Source organism: Argiope bruennichi, chromosome X2 (genome assembly GCF_947563725.1).
Source record: "Argiope bruennichi chromosome X2, qqArgBrue1.1, whole genome shotgun sequence".
NCBI lineage: Eukaryota > Metazoa > Arthropoda > Arachnida > Araneae > Araneidae > Argiope > Argiope bruennichi.
The window spans coordinates 122,742,060-122,768,833 of record NC_079163.1 but is presented as its reverse complement, the minus strand read 5'-3'; the positions used below and the strand labels follow the sequence as shown (position 1 = coordinate 122,768,833).

At 27.6% G+C, this 26,774-nt stretch overlaps 1 protein-coding gene across 1 annotated transcript; it reads left to right on the top strand.

Annotated features, from left to right (window-relative positions):
- The first annotated feature begins 632 nt into the window (after nt 1–632).
- LOC129960182 (uncharacterized) lies at nt 633–26,168 on the top strand. Its single transcript, XM_056073391.1, has 14 exons — nt 633–798; nt 12,003–12,208; nt 13,201–13,302; nt 13,389–13,526; nt 14,600–14,695; nt 14,807–14,956; nt 17,229–17,324; nt 17,422–17,573; nt 19,608–19,706; nt 19,817–19,947; nt 20,068–20,216; nt 20,510–20,557; nt 20,649–20,842; nt 23,493–26,168. Exons 2-14 carry the CDS (start codon nt 12,062–12,064, stop codon nt 23,650–23,652), a joined length of 1,662 nt encoding a protein of 553 aa, XP_055929366.1. The 5' UTR covers nt 633–798; nt 12,003–12,061; the 3' UTR covers nt 23,653–26,168.
- The last annotated feature ends 606 nt before the right edge of the window (nt 26,169–26,774 follow it).

Here is a 26,774-nt window from a genome sequence, read left to right as displayed (position 1 = left end):
TAATAAGAAACACGTAGTTGAAAATGCTGAAGTTTCTCGCCAGCTTATTATAGTTGTACTGATACAATAAATTATTACTCACTAGCATTAATCTGGCAGACGCTAATTTATGACATAAATCATGTACCATACATATACTATGCGTATTTTTTTTATCCTTCCTTGATCTGTGATTAATAAGATAAATAATTCAAAAATATCAAAGAACATTAAAAATGGAGTAATAATTTACATTTATCCTTATGATACCTTGAAGAAAAAAGTTCTAGGACTAGCGTTTTCTCTGAATTTTATCACTTCCTCAAGGGTGATTTTAGGTTTGGTCGATAGACTTTGACGTGTGTCAACTTCCAAATCATTAACGATTGTTTGAAGTGAACAAATATATATATTCTTACTCCATAGGAGAAAAATTAATAATTTATCAATATGAAAACCATGGATTAAACTGATAATTGCAGTTTAATGCTCGTCTTCAAATGAAATGTCTACTCTAGTGTGATATGATTCCAAACAAAAGAAGGAAATTGTGCCTGTGGCAGCCATCTTGTTGCTGTAATGTTGGTGCGCATTTACTTCACTTTTACTTGGATTAGCTCCTTAGCTGTCTTTCAACTCTTCCTGTTGGTGCAATGTATCCCATCAACCCTTGCGTTCCTGAATGGTCTGTGAAATGTTTATGTTTGTAAATTTGATGAGTGTTGTGTTGGATGATGTTCGTGTAATGTGAAAAATTAACTGGGAAAAATCATGCTAATACGTAAATCAGTGTTGATTCTTCTTTGCATATTCCTTTCGGTAAGTACTGTGTTTAACGAGAATGTGAACTGGTTTCTTATCCATTAAACTTGAATGCGCATTGTGACATTCAATGTATGATCTATAAACACTTGGTGTTTAATTTCGTTTTATTTTAATTTCTCTCTCTTCATATACAGTATATTTCGATATGTATTTTGTTATAGTAATCATATTTTCAAGTTAACGATGGATTGAACTGCTTTTATTACTTTGCGAATCTATTAACTTTTCTTTGTTGCTTAGTCAACATGAAACCATGTGTATTTTAAAATGACATGCATTATAACTTTCAGGCAATTAATATAATTTGCGCGCATAAAAATTATATGAGGTCTAATTTTTTTTCTTTATTTAAAAATAATTTACACACCTTGTGCCTCAATTTTAATGCTTTGGATAAAGTGACAAAGTGAAAGCTCTTTCAGATTGTAATAATTTGTACTTACATATTGTGCTATTCCACATATCATAATATTAAATATATTTCTGAAAAAAGTGAAGTGACATATGCAAGGACATAACTATTTTGCAGGTGAGCTTTATTTATTTTCAATTCTGATGCATTTTGTGAACATTATTTTATTGGTGTTGTGTATATATGACTTTTAGTTTAATTAATGAAGAATCTGACATTATCTTTGTTATTATGTGTTGTATTTTAAGGTGTAGTTTTCTTTTATTATTTTATAGAAATGATTTTTCATAATTAAAGTGTTTTTAAATATATAGTATTGTAAATAATTTCTCCAAAAGTCAATTTTCATGCAAAGTAAGCCAGAATATCGGAAAGGATTAGAAAAAAAAATTGCTACAATAATTATTTTATAAGTAATTAATGTTTTTGATATGTCTTGTGTTTTGATGAATTGTGATTAACTAAATAATTTATTATGCTAGCTAAATGAACATTATAAATGTGAGGATATTTTTCAGTGGCAAATTTAGTAAATAGGTTTAGATCTATTTAAGTATAGATTGTATAAATAACATATATATTTTGTAATTTCTCTATGACATATACCATGTATTGATAACATTGCAGAGATCATATAAAAGATTTTTCATTGTTTTTTTTAATTTCTTTAAAAATAGATATTCCTGGTATTTGTTTTTAAAAAAAAATAACTCTTCACAATAATTGCATATTTCAGCCAGTTTATTAGGGTTATTCTATGTTGTTCTATAAATCACTAATACTAGTTAATCTTATGTATTTATTGCTATTTTTACCTATCCTCATGTGAAGAATAAAAATGGGACTGTGTCTATAATGTTATTGTTTTCCCCCCTTTTATTGTTTAAATGAATTTTGTTTTATAAATTAAATTTTCTGAATTAATAGTAAGATTCAAAATAGCATTGTTTGCTTTTTGGAGTTAAAATGTTTGTTAAAAGCTATTTAAATGACAAAGACATATTTATTGATTCGTATGATTTTGGCTGTGAACGAAATTGCAGGTGCATCTCTTAATTAACTCGTAAGACTTTTATGAATTGGCTGTTGTTGAATCAATAATAGGAAAATTGTATATGATGTTTTCTTCAAGAAACGTGAATGTACATAGTTGTTTCAAATTCTAGACTTTTATCTGTTGTAATATTTATATATATTTATTTCAGTACATCAGCATTCTCTGTAGAAATGTTATTACATTGTTCTTCTGATATTCATATGCAAATATAGATGCCATAGTGTACTTAGATATAAGACATCAATTTGTATGGCAGTTGCTATTAACTCATTAACATCCAAGTACTTTTCAATTGATACTCCCTTTAACATCCAGACTTTCTTGTTGTGTCTCTGGAAGACATGAACTCTTCCAAGCTGAGGGGCAGTTACGCCCTGCAGTCTGAAATAATAAAACTTGTTGCTCTGCTTCGAATAATTACCTTGCAGTTTTTCGACAACGAGTTGCATTTTCTTTCAGCCTAAGAGTTTTATTCTAATGTATTTATATTTTTTACTGTGAAGTGTTTTGCTTATTGTCTTTTTGGTGTATTTTTTTATTTAAAAAATTTGAAATTTATTCTATAATATAATTTAGAAAATTAGATTTTCAAAGGGTTTTTTTAAGTTTAATAATAGGCCTCCAAACCATTTAAATAAAAACTGGCATTACTATCCATTTTAAAATCTTTATTTTTCTTCTAATTTTCAGTAACCTTTTACATTTTTTTTTTTTTGCCATAATTAAATAATATGTCATATATTACCATATTAGAAAACTTTACATACTAATGTAGGACATACATTGTGCATGTATCAATGCAATTAGTATATTTTATACATAGTATATATGTCAATGCATTTCAGTAATAGATGAGATAATGTTTATGAGATAATTCTCATTTAATATCAGAATAAAAACATCCATTAAATAAAGAAAATTGTAAAAACAGCACTTTTTGAAGGATATTTCAAAAATATGTTCTTTCAGTATTCGGCTAAGATTTTTTTATTATCTTCAGTATTGCATTCTTTTCTTTTCTTTTTCAGTATGGACTGTTATTTTCATTGAATTTTTAAATATAAAATATTACTTTGAATTTTTGATAGTAATACTAAGAAAGATTTTTTTAAGTTTAATAATAGTTTTCACATTTTATTCCAAAACCTTACGTATTCTTGTTTTTAGATAAAATTAACGAAAAAGAATGTGGGATAAATATACATTCCAAAAATATCTTTATTTTGTAACTCATTTTTACTAATCTTTTAAAATATAACTTTTAAAAATTTTGTCAAACCAAAAGAATGCATTATGTCAAACATTATATGTCTCATCTGCTAAAGCAATTCGAGAGATGAGATAGCATATTTTTAAAACTTCATTTAATACTGAAATACAAAAATTTATGAAATAAAATTCGAGGGGGGGGGATCACTCAGCGAAATATATTTCAAAAATACATTCCTTCAGTTTTCAGCCTGAGCATTTTACTAAAACATTCATCACTTTTACATTCTTCATAAACTAAATATGAAGGTTTAACACATTTACTATTACATTCAGCATAAATATTACTTTTTTAGTATAAACTGTCATGTTGAATTTTTCAATCTGAATTTCTGATTTTAAAATGTTATCTGATGTTTTCTATAGTATTGTTGAGACAAGATAAATTTTTGAACGAAAGTTTCATATTAAATTTCCACAAATTTATTCATGAGTGAATTACTCATGAATTTAATATAAGTAATAAGTAAATTATATAATATTTTTCACTCCTCATCTTTCTCTCTCCTTCATCTGATCTTTGTTAGTTTCATCTCCTGATTCTTTGTTTAGTATAAACGAGAGACCAGCTAAAGTATCATTTTTTGGCCAACTATCATCTTTGCTGACAGATCACTGCCACTTTCATCAGAAGCAAGTAAAATTGCTTTGATTTCTTCTTCATAGAGTCTTTTACCGATAATGAAGAAATAATAAGCGTTTAAATACAAAATTTACCCTGATAATCGAAAAACCCGATTCACATTACATAAAATAATGAGTTGAAAATTCACAGCTGAAGAGAAATTTCCAGAATGGCATTCATAAAGCAACTCAGTATTTATATAACTTATCTCACTCTATGAAAGGGAGGAGAGAAAAGAAAACTCCCACTCTTTTTTGGGTCTTTTAATGCTATTTGAAAGCATTAGTTTGTACTTGGCATAAAAAATTCAACAGTCCTTTGATGATAGAATAAGATGCTGGGAGTATAAAACAACTTCCATCCACAGTAACAAGAGTGGCTACACATTTTGTAAGAAAATTGCGATGTAAAGAGGCCACAGTGACAATGCAATAGTTTGTCTTTATATCATTACAAGTGTTAAAATAAAGAAGGTATCAGTATCCTTATATATCATTCATCATTAACTGAGCCCTTCAGTGGAAAATTTCTTTTATAAATAGCTATAAAATCTTTCCAATTTTTAGCTAACAACACATGAAAATAGAAACTAAAACCCCTTGAAAACACAAAATATACACCAGCAACTTTCTTTAGTGAATCCCTCCTCGATTCCTACAGCCTTAAGGCACAGGGGAATCTGCTGTGAAAAAGCTGTGATTGTCAGAAATAACATGGACCTCCTGGAGTGCTTAGTACAGTAGCTGCTTTTAATACCCATCTCCCTTAAAACGACTGGAAGGTGCCCTAAACCAACTCACTTGAAAGTTAGAGGAAAATTCTCAAACCACCCCAGTGGAATTGAGAGGATAAAATAAATCAATATTTTTGTTAAACTAGTAAAGAACTGAATAATGGATGGTTTAAATATCAATAAAACTTCTAATAAAACAGGACATTTTGTTTTGAAAATATTTCATGTTGTTTATTTCCTTGTTTTTGTCTTTTTAAGAAATGTATAACAACACTTTTATCTATATGGATAAGTTTTTTCATGTTCTTTTTTTTTTAATTGCTTACTTTGTAGTAATGCCCTTAATCTAGTTCCTTCATTTTTGTTTTTAAAAATATATATATAATAGAATTACATGCTCATATAACTTTATGCTTTTTAACTTAAAAAATGTAAAATTATACTTCCATAATAGATTAAAATCATTGCATCCATTCATTGTTCTATAATTTTTTAACTTTTTTTTTCCCTTTGAAACCAAATTGATAATTATGAATTAGACCATATATTTGTTCTTAAAATATTCAAGATTATTAGGTTTATGTTATTAACTGCTTTTCTGATTAATGAGGAGAGGGAATGGGTTGGAAAATTGAGTTCGTAATGAGATTGATGGCAATATACTTTTCAATGTTCTGATTCAATAATATATTAAAGCACAATAGCTAACAATTTCTGAGAAAAGGACCGTCAAATTTTGAGCATTGCTTTTATACTTATTGCAATTTTTGCCATTACTGAGTGTTTGGACAATGTACTTGGTAAGGTGTTGGTCTAGCATCTATCAGGTAAGAGTTCAATCCTGAGCTAGTTCTTACAATTTTCTTTCAAATCATTTAAAATTAAATTAACAATTTACATGTAGTTTCTATTACTATGTTACTGATTTTTATATAAAAATAAACATTCATTCACCTGAAACTTAAATTATAATTATTATTAAAAATTATTTTTATTTAAAGTTTTACATATATATGTATATATTTAAATAGAAAAATATTTATAAATATGGCTTTAAAAATGATAAATACAACCTACAATTACTTACATCAAACAGAAATTATCCAGTAATTCTGGATATTTATTCTACATTTATAAATTTTTCACCCATCAACGTTGCTTTGTGAGAAATTGAACCTGAGGATTCCAATGCAATTTGTGTTTTTCCTAGCAAACCTCAAGTGTAAATAACTATCTTTTAACATTTAACTTCGATTCATCATTGTGTATCATTCATTGATTTTAGCATGATTTCATCTTCAGCCTTCGTGCTTGAACAGTAACTGTATTCACAAATAGTGTTACTTCACTAAATTTTATTTATCTATAGTAAGGGGAATTAGTTTAAGAATGATATAAAACTCTTCAATCACATCAGGATCCAAAAAATATTGGCATGTTTTCTTAGAATTTCTAAAACGGAAATTTAAAAAAAATGTGAAAGTATAGTGTAATTTGTATGATATTTATCTCATTGGTTACTTTTCATAGCTTTATAAACTTTTCTTTTAGTGCTCTTACAGAATTTTTTCGGAAAGGTTCTTCATTCTCATTCTTATTGTTCCTTTTTAATGCTATTAAAATGTATACATATTACCATGCATTTAATAATTTAACTCTTGCTTTTAATCATTTGTTTACATATTTAATAAATTATCATCTGTTCTCTTTAATTTCTGAGATAAAATGGTTTTCAAATTAGAATAGTTGCTTAAATTATTATCATCCTAAAAGTTTTATTTATAATTATTTTAATGTTTAAAAATTAAATTTTAATATTACTTAACTCAAGAACCATGTGAATAAATTTATATTTTTGTATAAAAAAATTAGTATCATAGTTGAAACTATTTGTCAATTGTTCATTAATTTTAAATAATTTGTTTTTAATAACTGCCTCAAAATTTAACTATAACATGGTAGATACCAAGTGAGCACCATACTGATTGCTGTTTAGATGCTTAGTAGTGAGATATTACTAGCATATTAACAATGTTGAAAGTTTGAAGGCCATTTTCTCAGAAATAGCTGGCTATTGCTCTTTAATATTTCATTAAATAAACACTGAAAGTATACTACTCTCATATTAAATATTATCCTAACTTAATTTTTCAGCCCATGTTCTCCCCTTGCAAGTCTTTGTTATGTATAATTTATTTATATCTACTCATAAATTTGATCATCTGATTGTTTAAGATGCAGTATCATTTTCTTAACTTCAATAATTATGTATCTTATTTTCAGTAAGATGACAAAACGATTCATGAAGTTTTTATATGTAAATGTCTGATTGATTATATGAAGAAATCTGACTTTATATATATATATATATATATAATTCCTTATTTTAGAATGATTTATAAGAATTGCAAAATATATACATTTCGGATATATACCTTTTGATGTTATTTTAATAGGATATAAACATGCACTGAATCAAAAACCTGCTGTACTAATTGTTATAGTAGATTATAAAGGCTATTTCCTAAATGTTATTATTAGATATTTTTTGAGTGAATTGCTCTCATTAAGACTATTTATTTTTGTGATTACTTCATCTATAAATAGTATCTTATTTATTAAGGTTTATTGTTATTTCTGAGTAGTAAAATGGTTTTAAAAAAAAGAATGTACATTTATCATAAATATGTTCTTAGATTTTTTAATTTGAAATATAACAGAACTGTCTAAGCATTAGTAAACCTGAATCAAAAGTATAAATTCTAAAATTAGAGTTATGAGTATATCAGTGCAATTGATTTGTTAAGTTTAGGCATGTTTGTCTAGTCTCCATTTAATTAATGTGGTCTAAATCTTTGATAAAAAGAAAAATTTGATGGTATTGTGGGACATGTATTCTACTCTAAAAATAATTTTATTATGGTTTCAAGTTCAGTTGCAAAATATGATAAACTGTCTTTTCAGATGGTAAAATTGCTGTAAATAATAAATATTTTCCGTTTTATGTAGGCTGATGTAATTTTGTATCACTAATCCTTTAAGAGTTTTGCTTGCCTTGCGAAGCTACTCTACTAGGTTTAAAATTACCCTGTAAATTATGTCTCTTCTTATGTGATAAATAAGATAAACCATATGCAACTGAAAGGGGGGGCATTGATTGTTTCTTTAAAAGTTTTTTTCTTAAAAGTTTCTTTAAAAAGGAATAAGGGCTTTTTTTTTTTTTTTTTTTTTTTTCCCTTATATCTATTTTAGTAAAATGTTTAAGATTTCATCTGCCCACTATCTGAAAACAAATTGTATATGTGAAATCTTGATTCTCACAAAACTACTCAGAATTTTAATTGTCAACTGTGATTGTGCCCAATTACTGAAGAGCATTTGCCTGTGTTGCAAAGCTCTTTTCTTTAGATTACTAAATCAGAATATTATTAACTTAGTGTTGCATTTCAGTTAAGTAAAAAAATTATCACTTTCTTGCTGCATTGCATTCCTTCTAATACTTGCAGTTTTACTTTTTTTTTTTTTTTGCTGTTATCATTGTGATGCTTAAATAAAATTGTTTTTGAAAGATTCAAATTCAAGATTGGTTTCCACTTCATAATTTTACAAGAATCAATTGAATTGCAATGAACTACTCGCTTTTTATTACCAGCACTCAGTCATTTCAGAAATGGATTAATTTCAGAAGCGGTTCATAAATGTTAATGCATTCCATTTTTGTTTAAGCTAAAGAGAGACCTATAAATCAAGTTTCTTAACATAGCCAATCTGTTTTAATTTTTTTTAATGCAAAAATGCAGCAAATTGAGCTTATCTGCTTTAACTGGACCATAGAGCTGATATATAAATGGAGGGAACTAGTCGTATGTTTCTTATCGAAACAAGTGTACCCAACATGAGTCACGTGCCTTAGGGAGAATCTGAGAGTAAGAATACCTTTTTTGGCGACATATCGTTAATCTTGGCATACTCAAAATCTGTCGCGCAATCTTTTGCTTCCCGACATTGGGTCCGGTCGATTTTCATTTCCTGAAAAGTTTATTTATTTATTCTTTTCTTTTCTTGTATTCAGATTATCATTCTACTAAGCAAACTGGTTTCGAAAATAATTTCTCTTTTTCATAACATCAATTGCTGAGTTTGTTGATTTAAATCATGTTTAGTTTTTTGCTTTTTTTTATTTGCATTAATTAAAGGTGATTATTTTTCTTCTTTAAGTACACATTTTATTTCTTTTATTTACCTAAAAACAACTTTTAATTTTACATTACACTTTCAAATACTTCTATCATTATTTCAAACAGATAAAAAAAACTTTTATAAAAACATATTTAAAAAGTGACCTAAGCCTTTTTTTTCTGAATATTTAAAAAAATACATTCGTATTTACAATTATTTTTCTTTCTAAAAATTAAATTTTAATCCAAGAATTAGGAGAATAGATATTTATTTTTGCATAAAAAAATATTAATTAAAACTTGTTAAATTATTTTGATATAATTTAGAAAGAAAACAAAAATACTAACCCAGGATCGAACTCGGGTCCTCGCGAATGCCACGCTAATGCCGTATAACCACTATACTAGTCGAGCGTTCGCTTGCGATATATATTATTAGTATATAAGCTATATTGAAAGTTTCAAGGTGGTTATTGAGCCTTAATATTTTCATGAATGAACATTCTAAATGTATACTAGCATTATATAAAATCTCATCCCGAGCTCAATTTTAAACCTCCTGCCTTCCCCTTGTTAATATAAGTTTTAAATATTTCGCATCTGGTTTATAATTTTGCTTCTAACTACCGTATAAACAAAAGCAAATCATTTTTGGAATCTTAAATGTGTTAACTTTAATACAAAATAATAAAGAAACTCGAAATTTTTATGAAACGTGATTTTAGGGTATGTACTTATAGCAAGTTATTAATACATAAATATTGACATTCAGACAACATTTTTATAGATAAAGATAGCATTCCTTTCTTTAATAGTTTCTTATCTTTAGAAGATCCACTAGTTTCTTTGTAGATTTTAATTAAAATTTATAAAAACATGCAAGTATACCACCGCATTTATGAAATTTTACTATATAACATTTTCAATAAAACATGCGTTTTAATTTCACTATTTCATTCACAATGATGATTTAATATCGTTCACGGTATAATACGATTCGATTATTTATGGTGAAAAAAACATATTGGAAATAATAAGGAAGTTTATTTACATTAAAATAAATATACAATTATTAATTGATCAATAATGTTTATATATACACTTGTATTGGCGAGAAAAAAAATTATGCCAAGCTTGCTGCCATTCGAGATTAAAATAAAGCTAGTAGCAAAATATAATGCAGTTATATCAGTTAAAATGAAGCTTAATAACAAGTTAACTAAATTAAATACAATAACTAAACTAGACTATGAAATATTATTCAGTTTTAACATCAAAATCGCTGAGTGATCCAAGTTACAAAATTTTAAACTGACTTAAAATGGATATAAATATAATATGTTTATTATACATAGCTGTGAAACGATACGGGACAATCCTTAGACGAATTTTCTTTGCATCCTATTTCACAGCAAAGAGTTAATCATACCTTAAATAAGCTTTAAAATTTAGCACTTAAAAGCGAGAAATAATCAGAAATTGAAATATAATGGAAAATGCGGTTACAGGGAATACAAATTCTCTCTCGAAGTCACGTGATTTTATCTTGTCTTACACCAAAATAAGGTTGCAGTCGCTATTTCAACTCTATGAACTGGACAGCCAGATCATTGCATATATTTTAGTGTAAAATCATCGAAACATAATTATGGAAACTAATTTTGACATTGCTTTTCTTTCAAGGCTTCATTCCCATTTATGACGCATAACTTCATGTATGCTTGCAATTTGATCATGCCTTAACTGAAATCATACAAAAAAAAATATTCTGAAATGTGCATGTTGTTCTTCCATTTTGAAATTGGAATAAATTCAAAACTAAATAACTAATTGAGGCAATTTTCTATTAATTAAAGGCCAATATAGGTTAAGAGTTTTGAACATGTTGGAAAAACAATGTGCAAAAACCGTCTATCAATGAAATTGTCAATCTTTTAATTGCCCAGTCAATATATGTTAGAATGTTTACTTTTGAGAAAGCTAACTGTTAATCAGCAATTTGGATTTCTAGAGTATACTATTAAGCATTTCACATTTATTTATATAAATATATTCAATTTTATATTATTGCAAGTACTGTAAGATAAAGATAAAATAGCATAAATCTCAGTGTTTTGTTTTCCATTTCTCATCATTAAATAATTGATATTTTATTGAATATTCTGTCAACTTTTTCTAAGATGTTGCTATTTTTATTTGAAAAATTCATTATTCATATAAATTTTTCAGATTTGTTTCAATATCTTATAGTATTAGTTATTTTAAAATAATTGGGCATTTTCTTTTAGTATATGAATTAGTATGAAGTTATACTAAAATTCATGTAAAGCCTAATAAGCTAATTTTGTTATAATTTGTCATTGCGATTGCATTTAGCTATTTCTGACTTGTTTATTGATTTTATTTATGCATATAACTTTTGTATCAGGAAAAGTTTTAAAAATGGATCATTAAAATTATGTGGGCATTCTTGGATAAAGTTTCAACAGATTAATAAAATGATCCTGTACAGATTAAGGATACTGTAAAATTTCAACTTTATTACATATTTGTAATTTATCTTATGAATTTGTATTGCTGTATTATAAAAAACTGTTTGATGCATTTTAGATAAATATATCTCCTCTGTCAGTTGGTCTATGAAATTAATTAATGTTTTACTGTAATAAATATGAACTTCTTATGCAAGTTTTAATTATAGATGCTTTCAAATAATGATTTCATCAATAGAAGAAATATTCTTTTATTATTTTTCAAGTTTTTTTAATCTAAATGGTTTTTAAACAGAATTTTTCTTTAAAAAAGAATCCTTCATTTCCTTTTATACAAATAACTCAGCTTATAAAAAAAATATTTATCTGGAACATTTTATTCTATAAACTGTTCTTTTTAAAATTTTAATTTTATTTCAAATGTTTTTTTAGATCAATTAGCATTTGTAAATCTGTTGGAGGGAGGCATTCCTTCCTTGTGAGCGTGCAGAATGTTGAACTGTTCCCAACAATTAAACGAAATTTCTCCAGTTAAAGTTCTTTCTTGTATGTGGTCAAGGATGACAAACTTCAACGTTTCCTGTTCTAACGATTGCTCTGGGCATGGAGATTGTTATGATGGTGTATGTTTTTGTGAAGTATGTATCATATCTATTTTCTTAAAGTTATCAAAAGTTATGTTATTCTCCTTAATAAATATAGTTTTGTGTATATAGTGTGCAAAATGTTTTTTTATTTTTATTTTGACTATCATAATTGAAGATGTCTTTTTATTATTTGATTTTTTTATAAATTATGTTGATCTTTTAAAAATTTTAAATAAAAGAAATCTTTAATTATACTAAATGCTTATTTTGCTAATAGTGTTTAAAAATGTATTTCCTGCAAATTTGCTCAGTATTAATGCTTATCATATCAATTTTATTGATCAGCTGTTATTTAGATAGTTAGCAAGGTGTTTAAGATTCACGGAGTGTCTGAATTCAACGATTCTTTACCTCCAGACACTGGTTTGTGAGAACGTTTCAAATGTAACAAGGATTCATATATATATCATGCAAAAGACTCGAGCACTTATGCGTACAGACATTTATCATTAGTATTCCCCTCAATCTGATCTTTTATAAAATTTGTGTTTTCTGTAAAAGTTTGAACAATGATAAAAATTGCTGTCAAAAGAGAACTTATTAAATCAAAGCATATCAATATACTAGATATACACTTTAATTATGGCCCAATAGCTAATAGCTAATCCATTAAAGCCAGATATACTCTCTCATTTGCAAACAATGCTTTATTATTAATGCTGTAAACCCTACGGCTCTGAGCCGAGACCTTAACACCAGGCCACAGCGGCCCTATCACATTCGTGAGTTCCTTGTTTATATAATCATTAAAAAGTCGGAAAAACTAGCTACTTATCCAATGTGTTAGCATTCCTATCGGGTAATTTTTGTCGTGAACTTCTACCTTGCTATGGGTAGCTATATTGATCACATTTTTTAAGTTGTGTCTCATTGAAATATTTTTCTTTATAATTTGAGTGTTGTTTTTAAATCATTTTTTGATTAAAGTTATCTTCAGATTCTCTTTTCTCTGACCTAATAAACTTATTTACAATTTTTTACAGGTTCAGTATAGTGGAGGAACATGCAGGGATCCAAATTTAAATTATTATATTGCATTTTCTTCTATATTCTATATTATTTGTGCTGTGTCATTTATACAACTGGTAAGTATTATTGTCTTGTATAGTTTATCATTGAATTACTATTTTACCAGTTTTTATTCTAAATTTTTTTTGTAATTATTTTTTAGCTGCTGTGTATAAAGGCAGAATTCAGTCGTATGAAGCCTCATTCTCTCCTTAAGGCATTTAATATTACAACTCAAAAAACATTGTACATATTAATTTGTGTGGCTACTGCATTAAGAGGCTATTATTTTTCCTCACCTGTGAGTAAAATTTTAGCAACTTTTTAATATCCTATCTTTATCATTTCTGCTCTCTTCGGAAGTGTAAAAATGATAGATATTAGTTAATTTTAGTGTGACTTGCTTCTTTTTATTTTGTAGCATGCTTGTTTATGTTTGAAATGGATAGTAGAGTACTTAACCACATTATGCTATCCTTAGAAAAATTACATGTACTATAAGACTTCTACTGTAATTTTCCTAGCTTGCACTTATTATCTTGACACATACTGTTTTGTTTTGTCATTTGTTTTTATTCAGTTATATTGGTTAAGTTACAAATCTTTTTCAGCAGTAGATACTTAAAATTTAATTTGTTAGTAATTTTCTATAAAGTCATTAACTATTTTTCAAAAAATAAAGCATTAAAATTATTTTTCTTAATTATAGATATGGAGTAACGTTTTCAGATTTAACATGCATTTCTCTTGTGTGTGTTGTTTATTAGTAGCTTTTTACTGAATATTATAGTAATGTTAAATGCTAACTGTAAAATTTGCCTTAATTTGTTTTGAATATAAATTTGTGTTGCACAGTAAGAGAATAGTCCCTATAAAAATTACGGTTCGGAATTAAACCTTTTATTGCTAGAGAACGCAAAGTGTTCTTGTTTGTATTTGTGTTCATTGCTTCAAGTTTACTAAATTGTGGCTTTAACTCAAAACATTTTTTATTCTTGTTTATTTGCAACAAAAGTAAAAAAACAACCAACTCAAGGTAAAATGAAGTAATAGATTTTGAAACAAGAATAATATTAATGTATAAGAGGCACAGAATATTATGAAGTATTTCCTTTGATGTTGAGAATTGCTTGCTACATGGTATTTCCTCCTTCATTATAATTTTGTGTGTGTGTTTGATTGTCCCCCCCCCCTTTTTTTTAATGTGATTGTCTGCAACAGGTACAAGTTATTTTTTCAATTTTACTTTATTTCTGCCTCCTTCCCCTTACATTTCTATATTATTATTATTTGTCATAATGCTAGAAGGGCATTTGATGCTGTTATTTATTTGTTCATATTTTTGTGAATCACCTAAATTAGCCTTTTTAATAGGAGCATGAAGCTATGCTGTGGGCATCAAGTTTGATGAGTGCTTATTATCCAATTTTACTTTCTGGTTCATCACTTATTGTATGTTTTTGGGCTGAGGTAAGATGTAGTCTTTTTTGTAGTGTTCTTAAATATAATTTAATGCAGTATTTGCATTTTCTTGTTTAATATGTGCTACTTGAATATTTTCAATAAAATATTTTTCTGCAGATTTTTCATCTCAGAGATCTGACTTATGAAAAACCTGGATTTCTGAGTAAATCTCTTCTGGGATTCATACTGTTTAATATTATTACATATTCTTTGCTGTTAGCTGAGTTATTGTTTCTTCAGTTCTCAGATCCTTCTGATGTTGAACGAGTATGTATTACTTTTTCATTTTTATAAATGGAAGATATTTCTGTTAGTTATAGGTGTTAGATAGCAAATTTACTTGTGAAAAGAAAGTCATTCTTGATTTCTTTTTTTTTTTTTTTTTAATATTAAAGTATATTTATTCAACCCCTCTCACCATTCAAATAGATTTTATGTTTGAAAAATTTTTCTTATAACTAGTTGAATCACAAATATTTTGTATTTAAAGTACATTTTATTCTATACGAATATTTTAAGAACAGACATTGAAATTCATTTCACTTAAATGACTGGGAATTAAAATTCTATATTGACTGCTTTAAAAAGCTTGATTAATTTTTCTCTTAATACTTTTTGTTGTATAATTATAAATATTTGGTAATGTTCATATAGCAGAAAATCCTTGAAATATTACATATGACAGAACATTATGAACTTGTTATTGTATTTTTAGTTACTTCCTACAAAAATTCTTGAATTTAGTTATGTTGTAAGGAACAAGCTATAGAATCAATCAGCCTTATGAAATTTTTATTTTCTGTCATATGTAATTTCAATTCAAATCAAATCACACACTATAAATACACCATCCCCTATATGCGATTTGAAAACGCTATAAAAATTCTTTTTGGAGTAAAGCCACTGAAATCTTCATATTTTAATAAAGTTATGTTTATTTTATAATAAAGTTCAAAGCTATGGTGAATTTAATTTCGGAAATATTTAAAAAAAATTTACATACAGGAATATTACATTCCAATTTCTTAAAAGATAATTCTTACTAAATAATATGGGAAACGAGCTGATAAATGTTAATTGTTCAATTAATATTTTTACCATTGTATCTTACAGCTGAATTGTAAATTAATGAATTATGTTTAAAAACCATCTGTTTGTTCTCAATTATAGATAAGTTTGTGAAAAGTATCTATTATATATATATATTATCTGTTATGTATCTATTATATCGTAATAGTTATATATATTATTTATTTATTTAAATAGTTTTCTTTATATCCTCCAAGCAAATAAAGTAATGCTGCCGTTTTTTATTGCCAGCAGAACACTTATTATATAAAACCGATTAGATTGAACTATAGCTTTGAAAGCATTTTAAAATGTAACAACGCAATAGAAAAAATTCAAACAATTGTTACTATTTTGCTTATGTTAGTTGGTCAGCTTGTACTGCCTCTTAAGAAAGCAGGGGAGAGGCTGAACTTGGCGTTTTCCTGAAACTTAGCATATTTTCTCCAATAAAGGTCATATCCTCTTTCCTCCGCATAATTTATTGCACCTTGGATAAGGGTGCGAATAACTTGGCGTTGGTGAATGATAGTTACGAAATATGAATCTTTGGCATGAATTTTTACTGAGTCCACCGAAAATATGTACTTTGGTTCCTCCCCCCCCCCCCGCAGTCGATTAATACCAAAAGTTGACATGGTACTACAGTTGTAGCTGCCAGATAAAATACCGAATTTCTTTGATTTAAATAATTGCGTTTAACATGCATGCGAAAGTATAGACCGACCGATGGTCGACCCAATAAAAAATTTGAAATCTATATTTTTAATGTTAAATCTGTGTACCAAATCTTATCTACCTAGCTCATTCTATTTCATAGATATCGAATTCACATTACTCGAACATCCAGACAGAATTTTGTATATGAATTTCGTACAAAATTTGATAGAAATCGTCAAATTTGGTCGTAACTCCTTTTACTGAATTTTAGCATTTGCCTTAAAGTAGTTTTAGTTATGGTGTTCACAGACATAACGCCGAAAATTTGTTTTTCGGACTCGGAGAGGTCTGAAACGAAGAGATTTGACAAAATCTTGAATTTGATTTTCTTTGACGATTTCAATACTTCGTATACGAGAAGGTTAAATTGAAGCTCATCTCATACGTTATTCAGATCACTTTTCTCAACAAAAATATTTTACTTCATTCCTTTTACTACTGTTGAATTCTTCAAATAGCCACTGATCAACTTGTCTGTCAATGGTTTTTGTCTTCATATGCATAAAGCTTTTTTATGCGCTTTTATGATTAAGGTTATTCATGCTTTTTATTTTATTATTATCAATTACGTATAATTTTTAAGTGGCATGTTAATAATAAAATTTGTATTTTAAATACTGATACATATTTTGGCCTTAAATTGCTTCTTTTATTTTTATGAAAGCTTTTTCCTTCTTCTATTGTTAGTAATTTTTTACATATCGTTTGGTTGGGTATTTATTTCTAATATTTCATTGTTTTAATTTTCCAGACTATGTTCATCAATATTTTTCATGGTTGCTATGCATTGTTAATGTTAATAGTAGTAATTTTCTTCCTAATCTATGGCGTTGAAGTTTATTTTAAAGTAAGTGCCTATAGTTTTCAAGCATAATATTTTCAGTAAATAAACTATCTTCACTTCGACAATGTAATTTATTTTTATTATCTGCGTTTTTCAACAGGTACGTGGAGAATTTCTTCAAGGATCTGCATCCACCACTGATAAATCACAGCTTCACCAATCAAGAATTGGACTTGTTTCTCAAGCAGTATTACTCCTCTTTACAGTTGTGTTCATATTTTCAGATAGCCTGGGTGATTTGTGGAAAACAAAGTAATGATCTACGAATTATTATTATTAAATAGTTCTGAGAGATAGAATTTATTCTGCCTCCCTCATTTTGGAAATTTTTTATCTCATTAGTGGAATCCACCAACAGTTGTAATATTTTTTACTAATGAGAAAAATATTATTATTGAATTAAATGTATATTTTTGTGTATAGTTGATAGTAAAGCTACTAATAATCAAGTTTAATCATTACTCTTTTAAACAATTTTTATTCTTGTCAAGGGATGATCGAATTTTTGCTCATTGATTAAAATCAGAGTATGTGTTAATTACAAATTTAAGAAAAGCCATGTGTATAAATTGAAGAGAAACTTTTTAAATCCAAAAATTCATTGTAATACTTGGATCAATGATTAAGTTTATGTAATAAAGATATTTAATACAATTCTGCAAGTATGTTATGCAATATCCTGTTCTATTTTAACCTTCCATTAAGTATATATGTTATGATCATTGTAATTAATTGGTTATTAATATGAGTAGACATTGATAGTTTTAATTATATCTGATTTATTACATGAACTGTAAAACTAAATGATCAATATATTAGGGACATGCTGCCTCATACTGTTAATACTAATATTGTGATGAACCTCCTTCGGATTTGCTGGCAGCAGATATTCTTTTAGGCCTTACACAAGTTGCTGAAACTGCTGAAGAGAAATCAGTCCTTGCTTTAAGAAAAGACAGCTTTCAACCTCCTCCATCACATTGGATGATATTCTGGAACTGTAAACAGATCTTTCCACCTGATCTTATTAGCATAACTGTCATCACCGTGATAGATAAATAATCGGACGTCTCCAGACCCCCTTTTTTGTTGTCAGAATTCGTTGCTAATATTATTTTGCCTACAATAATGAGGTTTTTTTCCCCCTAGAAGTATCAAAAATGTTTTCTTTCAGTCACTAACTTTTAAAGTCACATCACTGTACAATTAATCTTGTAGAACTTACAGATATTCTTGAATTGTGTTAGTACAATCTGTTTTGTTGTAACTCTTCTATTGCTACCCATAGTAAATGTCATATATTTGACATACCTTTCGTTTGCAGCAATTTCCACCCACTATTCTTATTTTTTGTTGTTTCTTTGTTTGGCCTGCCATTTGTTAAAAAATCGTCACCATTATACAAAATATGCCATAAAGATTAGAGGTTTAAGGAGGTAACTGGAACTAGCCCTTGTAGCACTCGCAACCATATAATATTCAGTGTCACTCAGATGACTTGTTCTTAAACAAGCTTATCATGTTTACATGTACATGTAAAATGCAGAAAGCCTTTCAGTTGTGGATCCAGATTTTAATATACTACAAGAATGAGGTGAATTTTGTATGAGGTTCTAATATTTTTGCAACTCGATGTACTTTGTGAAACTTCCATGATGTGAAAAATTTATTTAGGGACGAGAAAAATTTCTTTCGAATTTTAGGCCTGTATTTTTCTTCTGTTTGAACCTTCTCTTTCACTGATTCTTTTATCTATATAACTAATTTTATAATAACCTATCTTTATTTTATTGTTAGTTATATTTTTACAACCCCCCCCCCCTTATTGTTCTTGGAAATTCAATATATAAATATGACAGATCTTTTGGATACGATTTGAAAGATTAATGTCTTTGCTTTCAAAATAGATTTATTCAAAATATTTTCTGTCAAAAGGTGTGGTATCACCTGTCTTTCAAACAGATTCTGTTAAGGGAAAACACTTAATTGCTTTAATACAATTTATTCATCAATCCAATTCTGGTTTGTAGAAGAAAAAGAATGAATTTGCTTTCTTTTCTGCTGATGAAAAAGTGATCAATTAAAAAATAATTAAAACTGTTGTGATGATAAGATCTTATGAACCAAATCATCACTGAAGATCATTCACTGAAATTATAACAATTTTAAATGCAAAAATATATTAGTTTAAAAGTTTATTAAAAGGGAGAAGAATAATAGGATTCTGATTAAGTTTCTAATTTTGTTTTTATTGGTTGCTTCTCTAATCCCTGTGTTCTTTTTTAGAGTGCCAGTTATTAGTAGAAATTGCTATAACATAATTTTTAGAGTTGTTGAAATGGGTGTAGCTCTTTGGTTTCCATGTGTTCTGTGGAACTGCATCAGGTAATATAATTTAAATTATGACAAATTTAATTTTGTTCTTTTAAAGTAACTGAAAAATAAATTCCTAAGTTACTTTCCGTCTGAGTTCTGCATTGATGGTTTTTATTTAGGCCAGAACAACTATGGATTTTAAATCCCAGACGTCTTTTAAGAAAATTGGAAACAAAAAAGCAAAATCATTCTGCAGGAGAAGATGAGGCCTTGGTTTCTTCAACTAAAGAGATTGCAATTGTCAAAGCTGGTAAGCATTTGAGCATCGATATGCTTATACTGTGCCAAATTGTAAAATAAGGTATTCAAGAGTTTTGTGGAATAAATATAATCTTATCTGTGAATTTTTTTTAAAAAAAAATCTCTTCAGGTTTAAACAAATCCTTGGAAAAAATTCCTGAGTGTTGGATATGCTATGATCCCGAGAGATTGGATTGTGGACCTTTAATACAACCCTGTAAATGTCGAGGTGATGTTTCCATTGTTCATCATGAATGTTTGAAGCAGTGGTTAGTTGAAGTAAGTTGACAGAGATTCATAACTAATAAAGATATTTTATTACCATCCTTTAATATGCTATTATCCTCAGAAAGTCATATCCAGATAGGAAGGATGGGCATATTTGTGTTTCTATTACCTTCACTAAATCAAGTAAATTTCTAGATCATGTTGTTTCTTCATCATTAATTTCTTTCAAATGCCTATTTTGTTCAATACATTATGGGACATTTACTGATTTTATCAAAATGTTTGTAGTTATATCATCAGGTTTCTTTTTTATGCTTTTTTAAATTAAGTGTTTTCTATTTTAGTCCTCTAGCCAGCCTGATGCTACCAAGTGTAAAGTTTGCAATGAATCTGTAAGTTACTAAATATTATTTTGCATTTATCTTCCCCTTTACTTTTATTATGTACAGTATCGTTAAAGGAAAAATATCTATGTTTTAACAGTATGCACTGCAGCAAAACACCGTTTGGATTACTGAGGGTTTGACTCCTTTGCATTGGGCAAAAACTGCTGCCATTATTACTGTGATGTGCAGCACTGTGGCAGGTGCTTGCTTTCTTATTAAAGCTTATGAAAGTGTTGGGATTCGTACGCTAGCCGGAGGATCTGCCATTCTTATTGAGTATGTTTGCATGAGGTAAGAACTTCGATTTTTTTTTACAAATTAGTTGCAAATCCTTGGTTTGATCTTTCCTTTATTAATTATTATTATTGAGCAGTCTGACTGTAACATTTCTGATTACATAATTTTTAATCTGCAGGTAACTAAATACAGTACCATTTTTGATTAATTAAAAATAAGCAGGTTTACTCATTTTTGAAATAACACGAAAATTTTGAATAGTTTTATACTTGACTGGTCTTTTTTGCTGGATCTATTTTTTTCCCCCTCTTAGTTTCATTATAAGCTTTTCCTCCCTAATTCCTATTTGAATTTTAAAATTGCTGTTTCTATCTCTTAATGGGGGAAAAAAAGGGGGAGGAGGATTTCATTCTGAAATACGTTTTATGAAAAGTTCTAATAGAAATTTGCGGAGATTTCAAATCGTAGAATTTTTTATGCTTATATTGAGATATTTTTTAAAAAAAAGATATTTGAATACTATCAGATGTAGATGCATTGTCACTAACAATACAAATCAATTATAATTTCAATCTGATTGCCTAAGTTAGATGTCCAATTGAATTCTAATCTGACAATAATTGCACCTGTAGCATTTGCTGCACTGTAGCCAGGCTGTCTAGCTGCTGCTTAATGTGATCACTTCGGGACTAAAGAATTTTGATGACATTAATCAATTGTTAACAAATATCGAATTGGGTAAAATCAACTATATTTTTATCACATCAGAGGAACAGAAAAAGTGTTTGATTCTGAGTTATCTATAATATATTTCAAAAATAAGAATTCTTTCATTGTTGCTTATTGACACTACAATTATTTCTTGACAATTCATATATATATATTATTATTATGTGCATTACATTTTAAAATTTGTTGAAAGGTGCTGCATGCCACATTTCAAAATATCAAATACCTGAATCATTTTGGCGTTCGTTAAAAGTTTACCACTTTCGGAATCAATAACGTTTGGCTTAGAAAAAACAATTTAAATAAAAAATATATCATGTTTCTAAAATGTACTAAAAAGTATAAAATAATTTCTCCTATTAAAAGCATAGTCTATATGGGTTAGAAATCTTTGGGTACAGGAGAAAATTTGTATTAGTTTGTTTTATAAAAGTGGTATGTTAAAAAATATTTAAATAGTTATTTTCTTCTTTTTAGTCTTGAGTGTGTAAAATTACAATCACTTTTAACCCATTAGAGAATTTGCACACCGTGTGTGCAAAGAATTTTCGAGCCTAAAAGACAGGTAGGATACTGCATGTGCAATGATAATGAATTGCAATTATCAGCCAGTATGGAATTTCGGCTTCTGGGTATAGTCTCCAAAATGCTGCACCGTCTGGAATCGATTTAACTTATATCCCAATGTGTTAAAAACTGAACAGCCACCATCTGTTGGTAATAGAAGTTTTTAACGATTGCTAAATTTTTGTCAAACATACAAGAAGTGAGATAAACCTCCAATTACATTTTCCGCGGGTTGGCAATTAGTCCATTTTCTGTTGTATCCCACATTAGGGAAAAGAGTGAAAAGATGTTATTGCTCATGTATTAAACCTTGAAAAAGAAATTTAAACAATTGATGGGCTGTAGGAAGATATGAGAGCAAAGTAGTCAACGGTTCAACTCTAAGACCTAGGAAGTTGGTCTTTTTCTGGTTATTTAATCATTGTATTATTAACTCAAATGGACAAGTAATGATTTGTCTCTTAAATATATTAAAAAGAATGCTTTATGAAGCATGCTGTCCAACATGTATCATTATATATTACTTTATTTTTAAATGTATATTCGACTTAGTTGTGTTTAAATGAAAAATATAATGAACTCTAATTAGAGCACAAATATATCTGCAAAATTTAAATTTCATCTAATTTTGAATTGTGTCTTGAAAAATGTTTAAAATAAGACAAGTAACTAAGACAAGACTTTAAAGTTTGCTGCGTAGGATGAATGTTAAATGTTTAATTTTTTTAATATATTTGGTTTATATATATATAAAAAACAAAATTGCTTCTTGGGACTGTATATTTGAAGGATTGAAAAGCTGAAGAACATTAATTAAATTCTCTGTTAAATACAGATATTGTATCAAATGTTTGCTTATATATAATTTTAAAACTGCTTTGCAATTTGATATTTAATATATTTTAATTTTGCAGCCTGGATTTTATTTTTTTAATAATAACAAATGTCAGAATACAGTATTAAAATATAGTTGGTATAGTCCATTCCTTTATTTTTTCTTTGTTCCACAAACTTTCCAACTATGTACAATTTTAAATAATGTATCACATTTCTATTTAAGTTTACTTTTTCTAGCATCAATTTTTTAATAAATTATATTAAAATATGTACTTCAGTGCAACATGAGATAAAAAGATAAGGAATCAATCTTTCTGACAACTTCATTTTTGATTTATATATATAATATGCGTCTAATTGTTGGCAATCTTAAAGTAGTCACAAGGTGTGTAGAAATATGAAGTATATCATTCTTCACTGAAGTGGGCCGGAATAGAATTTTCAATATTACCTTAGATTATAGTCAGTGTATGCATACCAATTTAAGTCACCAAAGAATGATGATATGTAATTTTATTTATATATGTATGTTCCTTATTCTCGATATTTAATTATTATTTTTGTTATTTAGATTGTTGGGCTTCAGTATTTTGAAAGGTTATCAAAGAGCCAAGTTTTCTGCTGTCAAAATCTTGAATCATAATCTTAATAGTGGCCAGGCTGAAGTACTTCTGAATCTTCCTCCGCCTGTTCAGATTTCTGCAGCTTCTCATCCATCAATCAATACATGAAACTTTTGCCATTTTTCATTTAAATGTATAAGCAATCGCACTTTCAAACTTCAAATTTTATTGAAACTGGGAACTATTAATCTCATTATCATATCGTTGTGTTTATGTGAAAAAATACATTTATGTATGTCTTGAAATACATAAAAAAAAAATTCTTAACCAGGTTTTTGTTATGTGAAAACTTTCTCTTATGACACTTTCTTCTAATATTAATTTCCCCTTCCCTCCCTTAAAAAGTTATCATCATTTGAAAATTTCATATAAAGCTGGCTTCCAGTTTTCTCGTTCTTTGGTTTTACACTTTTTGCATTTCAATGTATTAATCCTTGTATTACTTAAGTTATAAGATTAATAAATAGAAGATTGTTGTATGAGTGATATTTTTGAAATATACTGAATTAGGAGTAGTGCGTAAATGTAGTTTTTGTATTTTATTTATTATTTATATTTATTAATAATGTTTATCTTTTTTTCCTCGAAACTAATATATATTTAAATGTTGGAAATAGGTATATTTATGTGTGATTGACATTTAAAGTGTATATTGTTTGTAAGTTCTAAATAAAACAGGATAGTACTTATTAGAACCTGTTCTTATCTTCAGCATTACTTGCATTATTAATATTTGATTATGCCTGTTTAAAATATTTTGTATAGTTTTTGAAGTTTCGTCTTTAAATTATTAATTATTCATTTTTTATGGTGGCTTGAATTTGAATTTTAGTAATTAAAAATATTCATTCATAGTGTCATGCTGAAATGTCCATAGAGTCACTGTGAAAGGGAATTATAAGCTGAGCTAATAAAATCATAAAGTTGCCATAATATTATGGCCAAACAACATTATAATTTCATTGTACATTCATTCACTTTCTAGTTGTATTTTCTTGTACAGTGTTTATTTTATTAACTTGAATGTGCTCACGAACTGTAGCACATAGTGCACTTCAAGATCTGTGATGATGTGTTGTGTTTCTTACAGCATATGGTTGAATAATTGTTACAATATGTTAGTCATCAATATTTTAAGCCTCCTATGTCGCATGATCTAGTAAGAAGCATAATTATCATGTTATTGTATAGAAGATGGTTTTTGAACTTGTATCTATCCATAGTAATAAACTTCACTGGATACACTTCAAGAAAGCCTCTTCTTATGTACTCTTTATATTTAGGCATGATAATTTATAAATCCCCTTATTTTAACATCTATAACTTTTAATTTTAAATAGCGAAGAAAGCAACTAAAACCAAAAACAATAAATCCTTTTTTTTTTTTTTTTTTTTTTTCCTGTTTTTATTTATAAGCTTTAAGAACACTTTTCTCCAATTTGCATTTTTTTTTTTTTTTTTTTTTTTTTTTTTAAGTTCTGTTATTTTTCGCTTGTTTGATGTTTTGAAATTTTATTACATATCTACTTTGGAAACTAATTGTATTTTAGGAAGTACAAGTATTTTCTTATGTCAAGGTTATTTGAATTTTTTCCTATCATGCCTTTTTCATTTAACAAAACAACAGTGTGCATTTTTAGCAATAAATCCAGTGGATTTTCTTGATGCCTTTTGATACTAGGAGGATTAAAGATGAAACCAAAATAGTATCAATAGGTTAAATAGACAGAAAGCATTAATTTAGGTAGCAAAGGCACTGAATGAATATCATTTCGTCATACTAATTGTATTTCTTTGAAATATAATGTCATTCGCAGGTTTCCAGATTATTGGTATGACAACCAGTGATGAGTTATGTGATGTTTGTCTTCTTGCAGCTCTGTAAGACATGTATAGAAGAGTGAATATTTTAAAACAATTCTTTAATGTTTCAGATGAAAAGTGTAACGTATCAGAATATGGTTCTATTTTTATAAATGACTTGGTGTGTATGTAAAGGTACTTTTGGTCATTGGAATGCACAATTAATTACATTCTTTACTTTTACTTCTTTAATGTGATATATGTAATCAGAGTATATATTGGAGGTGTTTGTGTAAGTTGTGTCATATCTCTGTTATCTGTATAATTCAAAATTATTTACTTTTTAGCAAGGTTTTAATTTTTATAGTTATTTTTAGTGGTTTATAGAGCACTTTGGATTGTGTAGAAAGTATAAAATTTAGTTAAATCTTGTTTTCATACTGAAATTTGTGTCTTGGAAAGTCTGTGCAGTTTAATGTCTAGAAATGGGAATACAGATGATATACTTTATATACCTCAGTTTTACTTAGTTTCCATTTGTTGGTGTAAATTTTTATTTGAAAAATTTAATATTTAAGTAAACTAGACAATCATATAACATGCAGTTGTTTCCAGTTTGTTTCTGTAGCAAAACACCCTTTCTTTTCTTTATTAGAATCTGAAACAGACTGAAAGATTTTATTTCTGTGCTAGGTAGAAGCATATTTATTACTTTGTTTTTGTTTAAATATGTATAAAATTCCATGTTAAGTATGTTGTAAGTTGATTTAAAATCATTAAATCTGCAGAAGGTCATGTAAATAAAGCTGATTAAAAAGAAATTGTGATTATCCTTTATATTAGATATATAAGTATGCAAAATTCTGGGAGTGTGCATTAAACATATTTAGACATTAGTAATATCAGTTATTGCAGTCATTTTAGCTTTGAATTCGAAATCTTGAGAATCATAAAATCTGAAAATTGCTTTTAAAAAAGCATTTTCTGTAAAACTGGTATTCTAAAAAAGAAATTTAGTTATGTGAGATGCTGAAGAAAAAATTTTGTCTTCTGACCACAGAGAAAATTACAGGTCAGACTCCAGTAACCTTTAATTTAAAATCGTGACGATTTAATCCAATAAAGTAATGAAATTTTTAAAAGATTAATTCAGATTTTGTTTGGGATAAGAAAAAAGAAAGCATACTTAGTTCTTTAATTAAAATTCAATTCTTGGGTAGCTGTGCACAAATTGGATTTTTAAAAAATGGTGGTAGAATGTCTTTTTCAATATCATTTACATTTGTAATAGAAGAAATAGTTTTAAAGCTTTCGGTTTTTTTTTTTTAACTTTTCCTTTTAACAAAAAATATTGGCTACGAACTAAAATGTCTCAAATAACGGTTCCAAACATTTATTTTCAAGGGCTTAGATGTTGATCTTTTCCA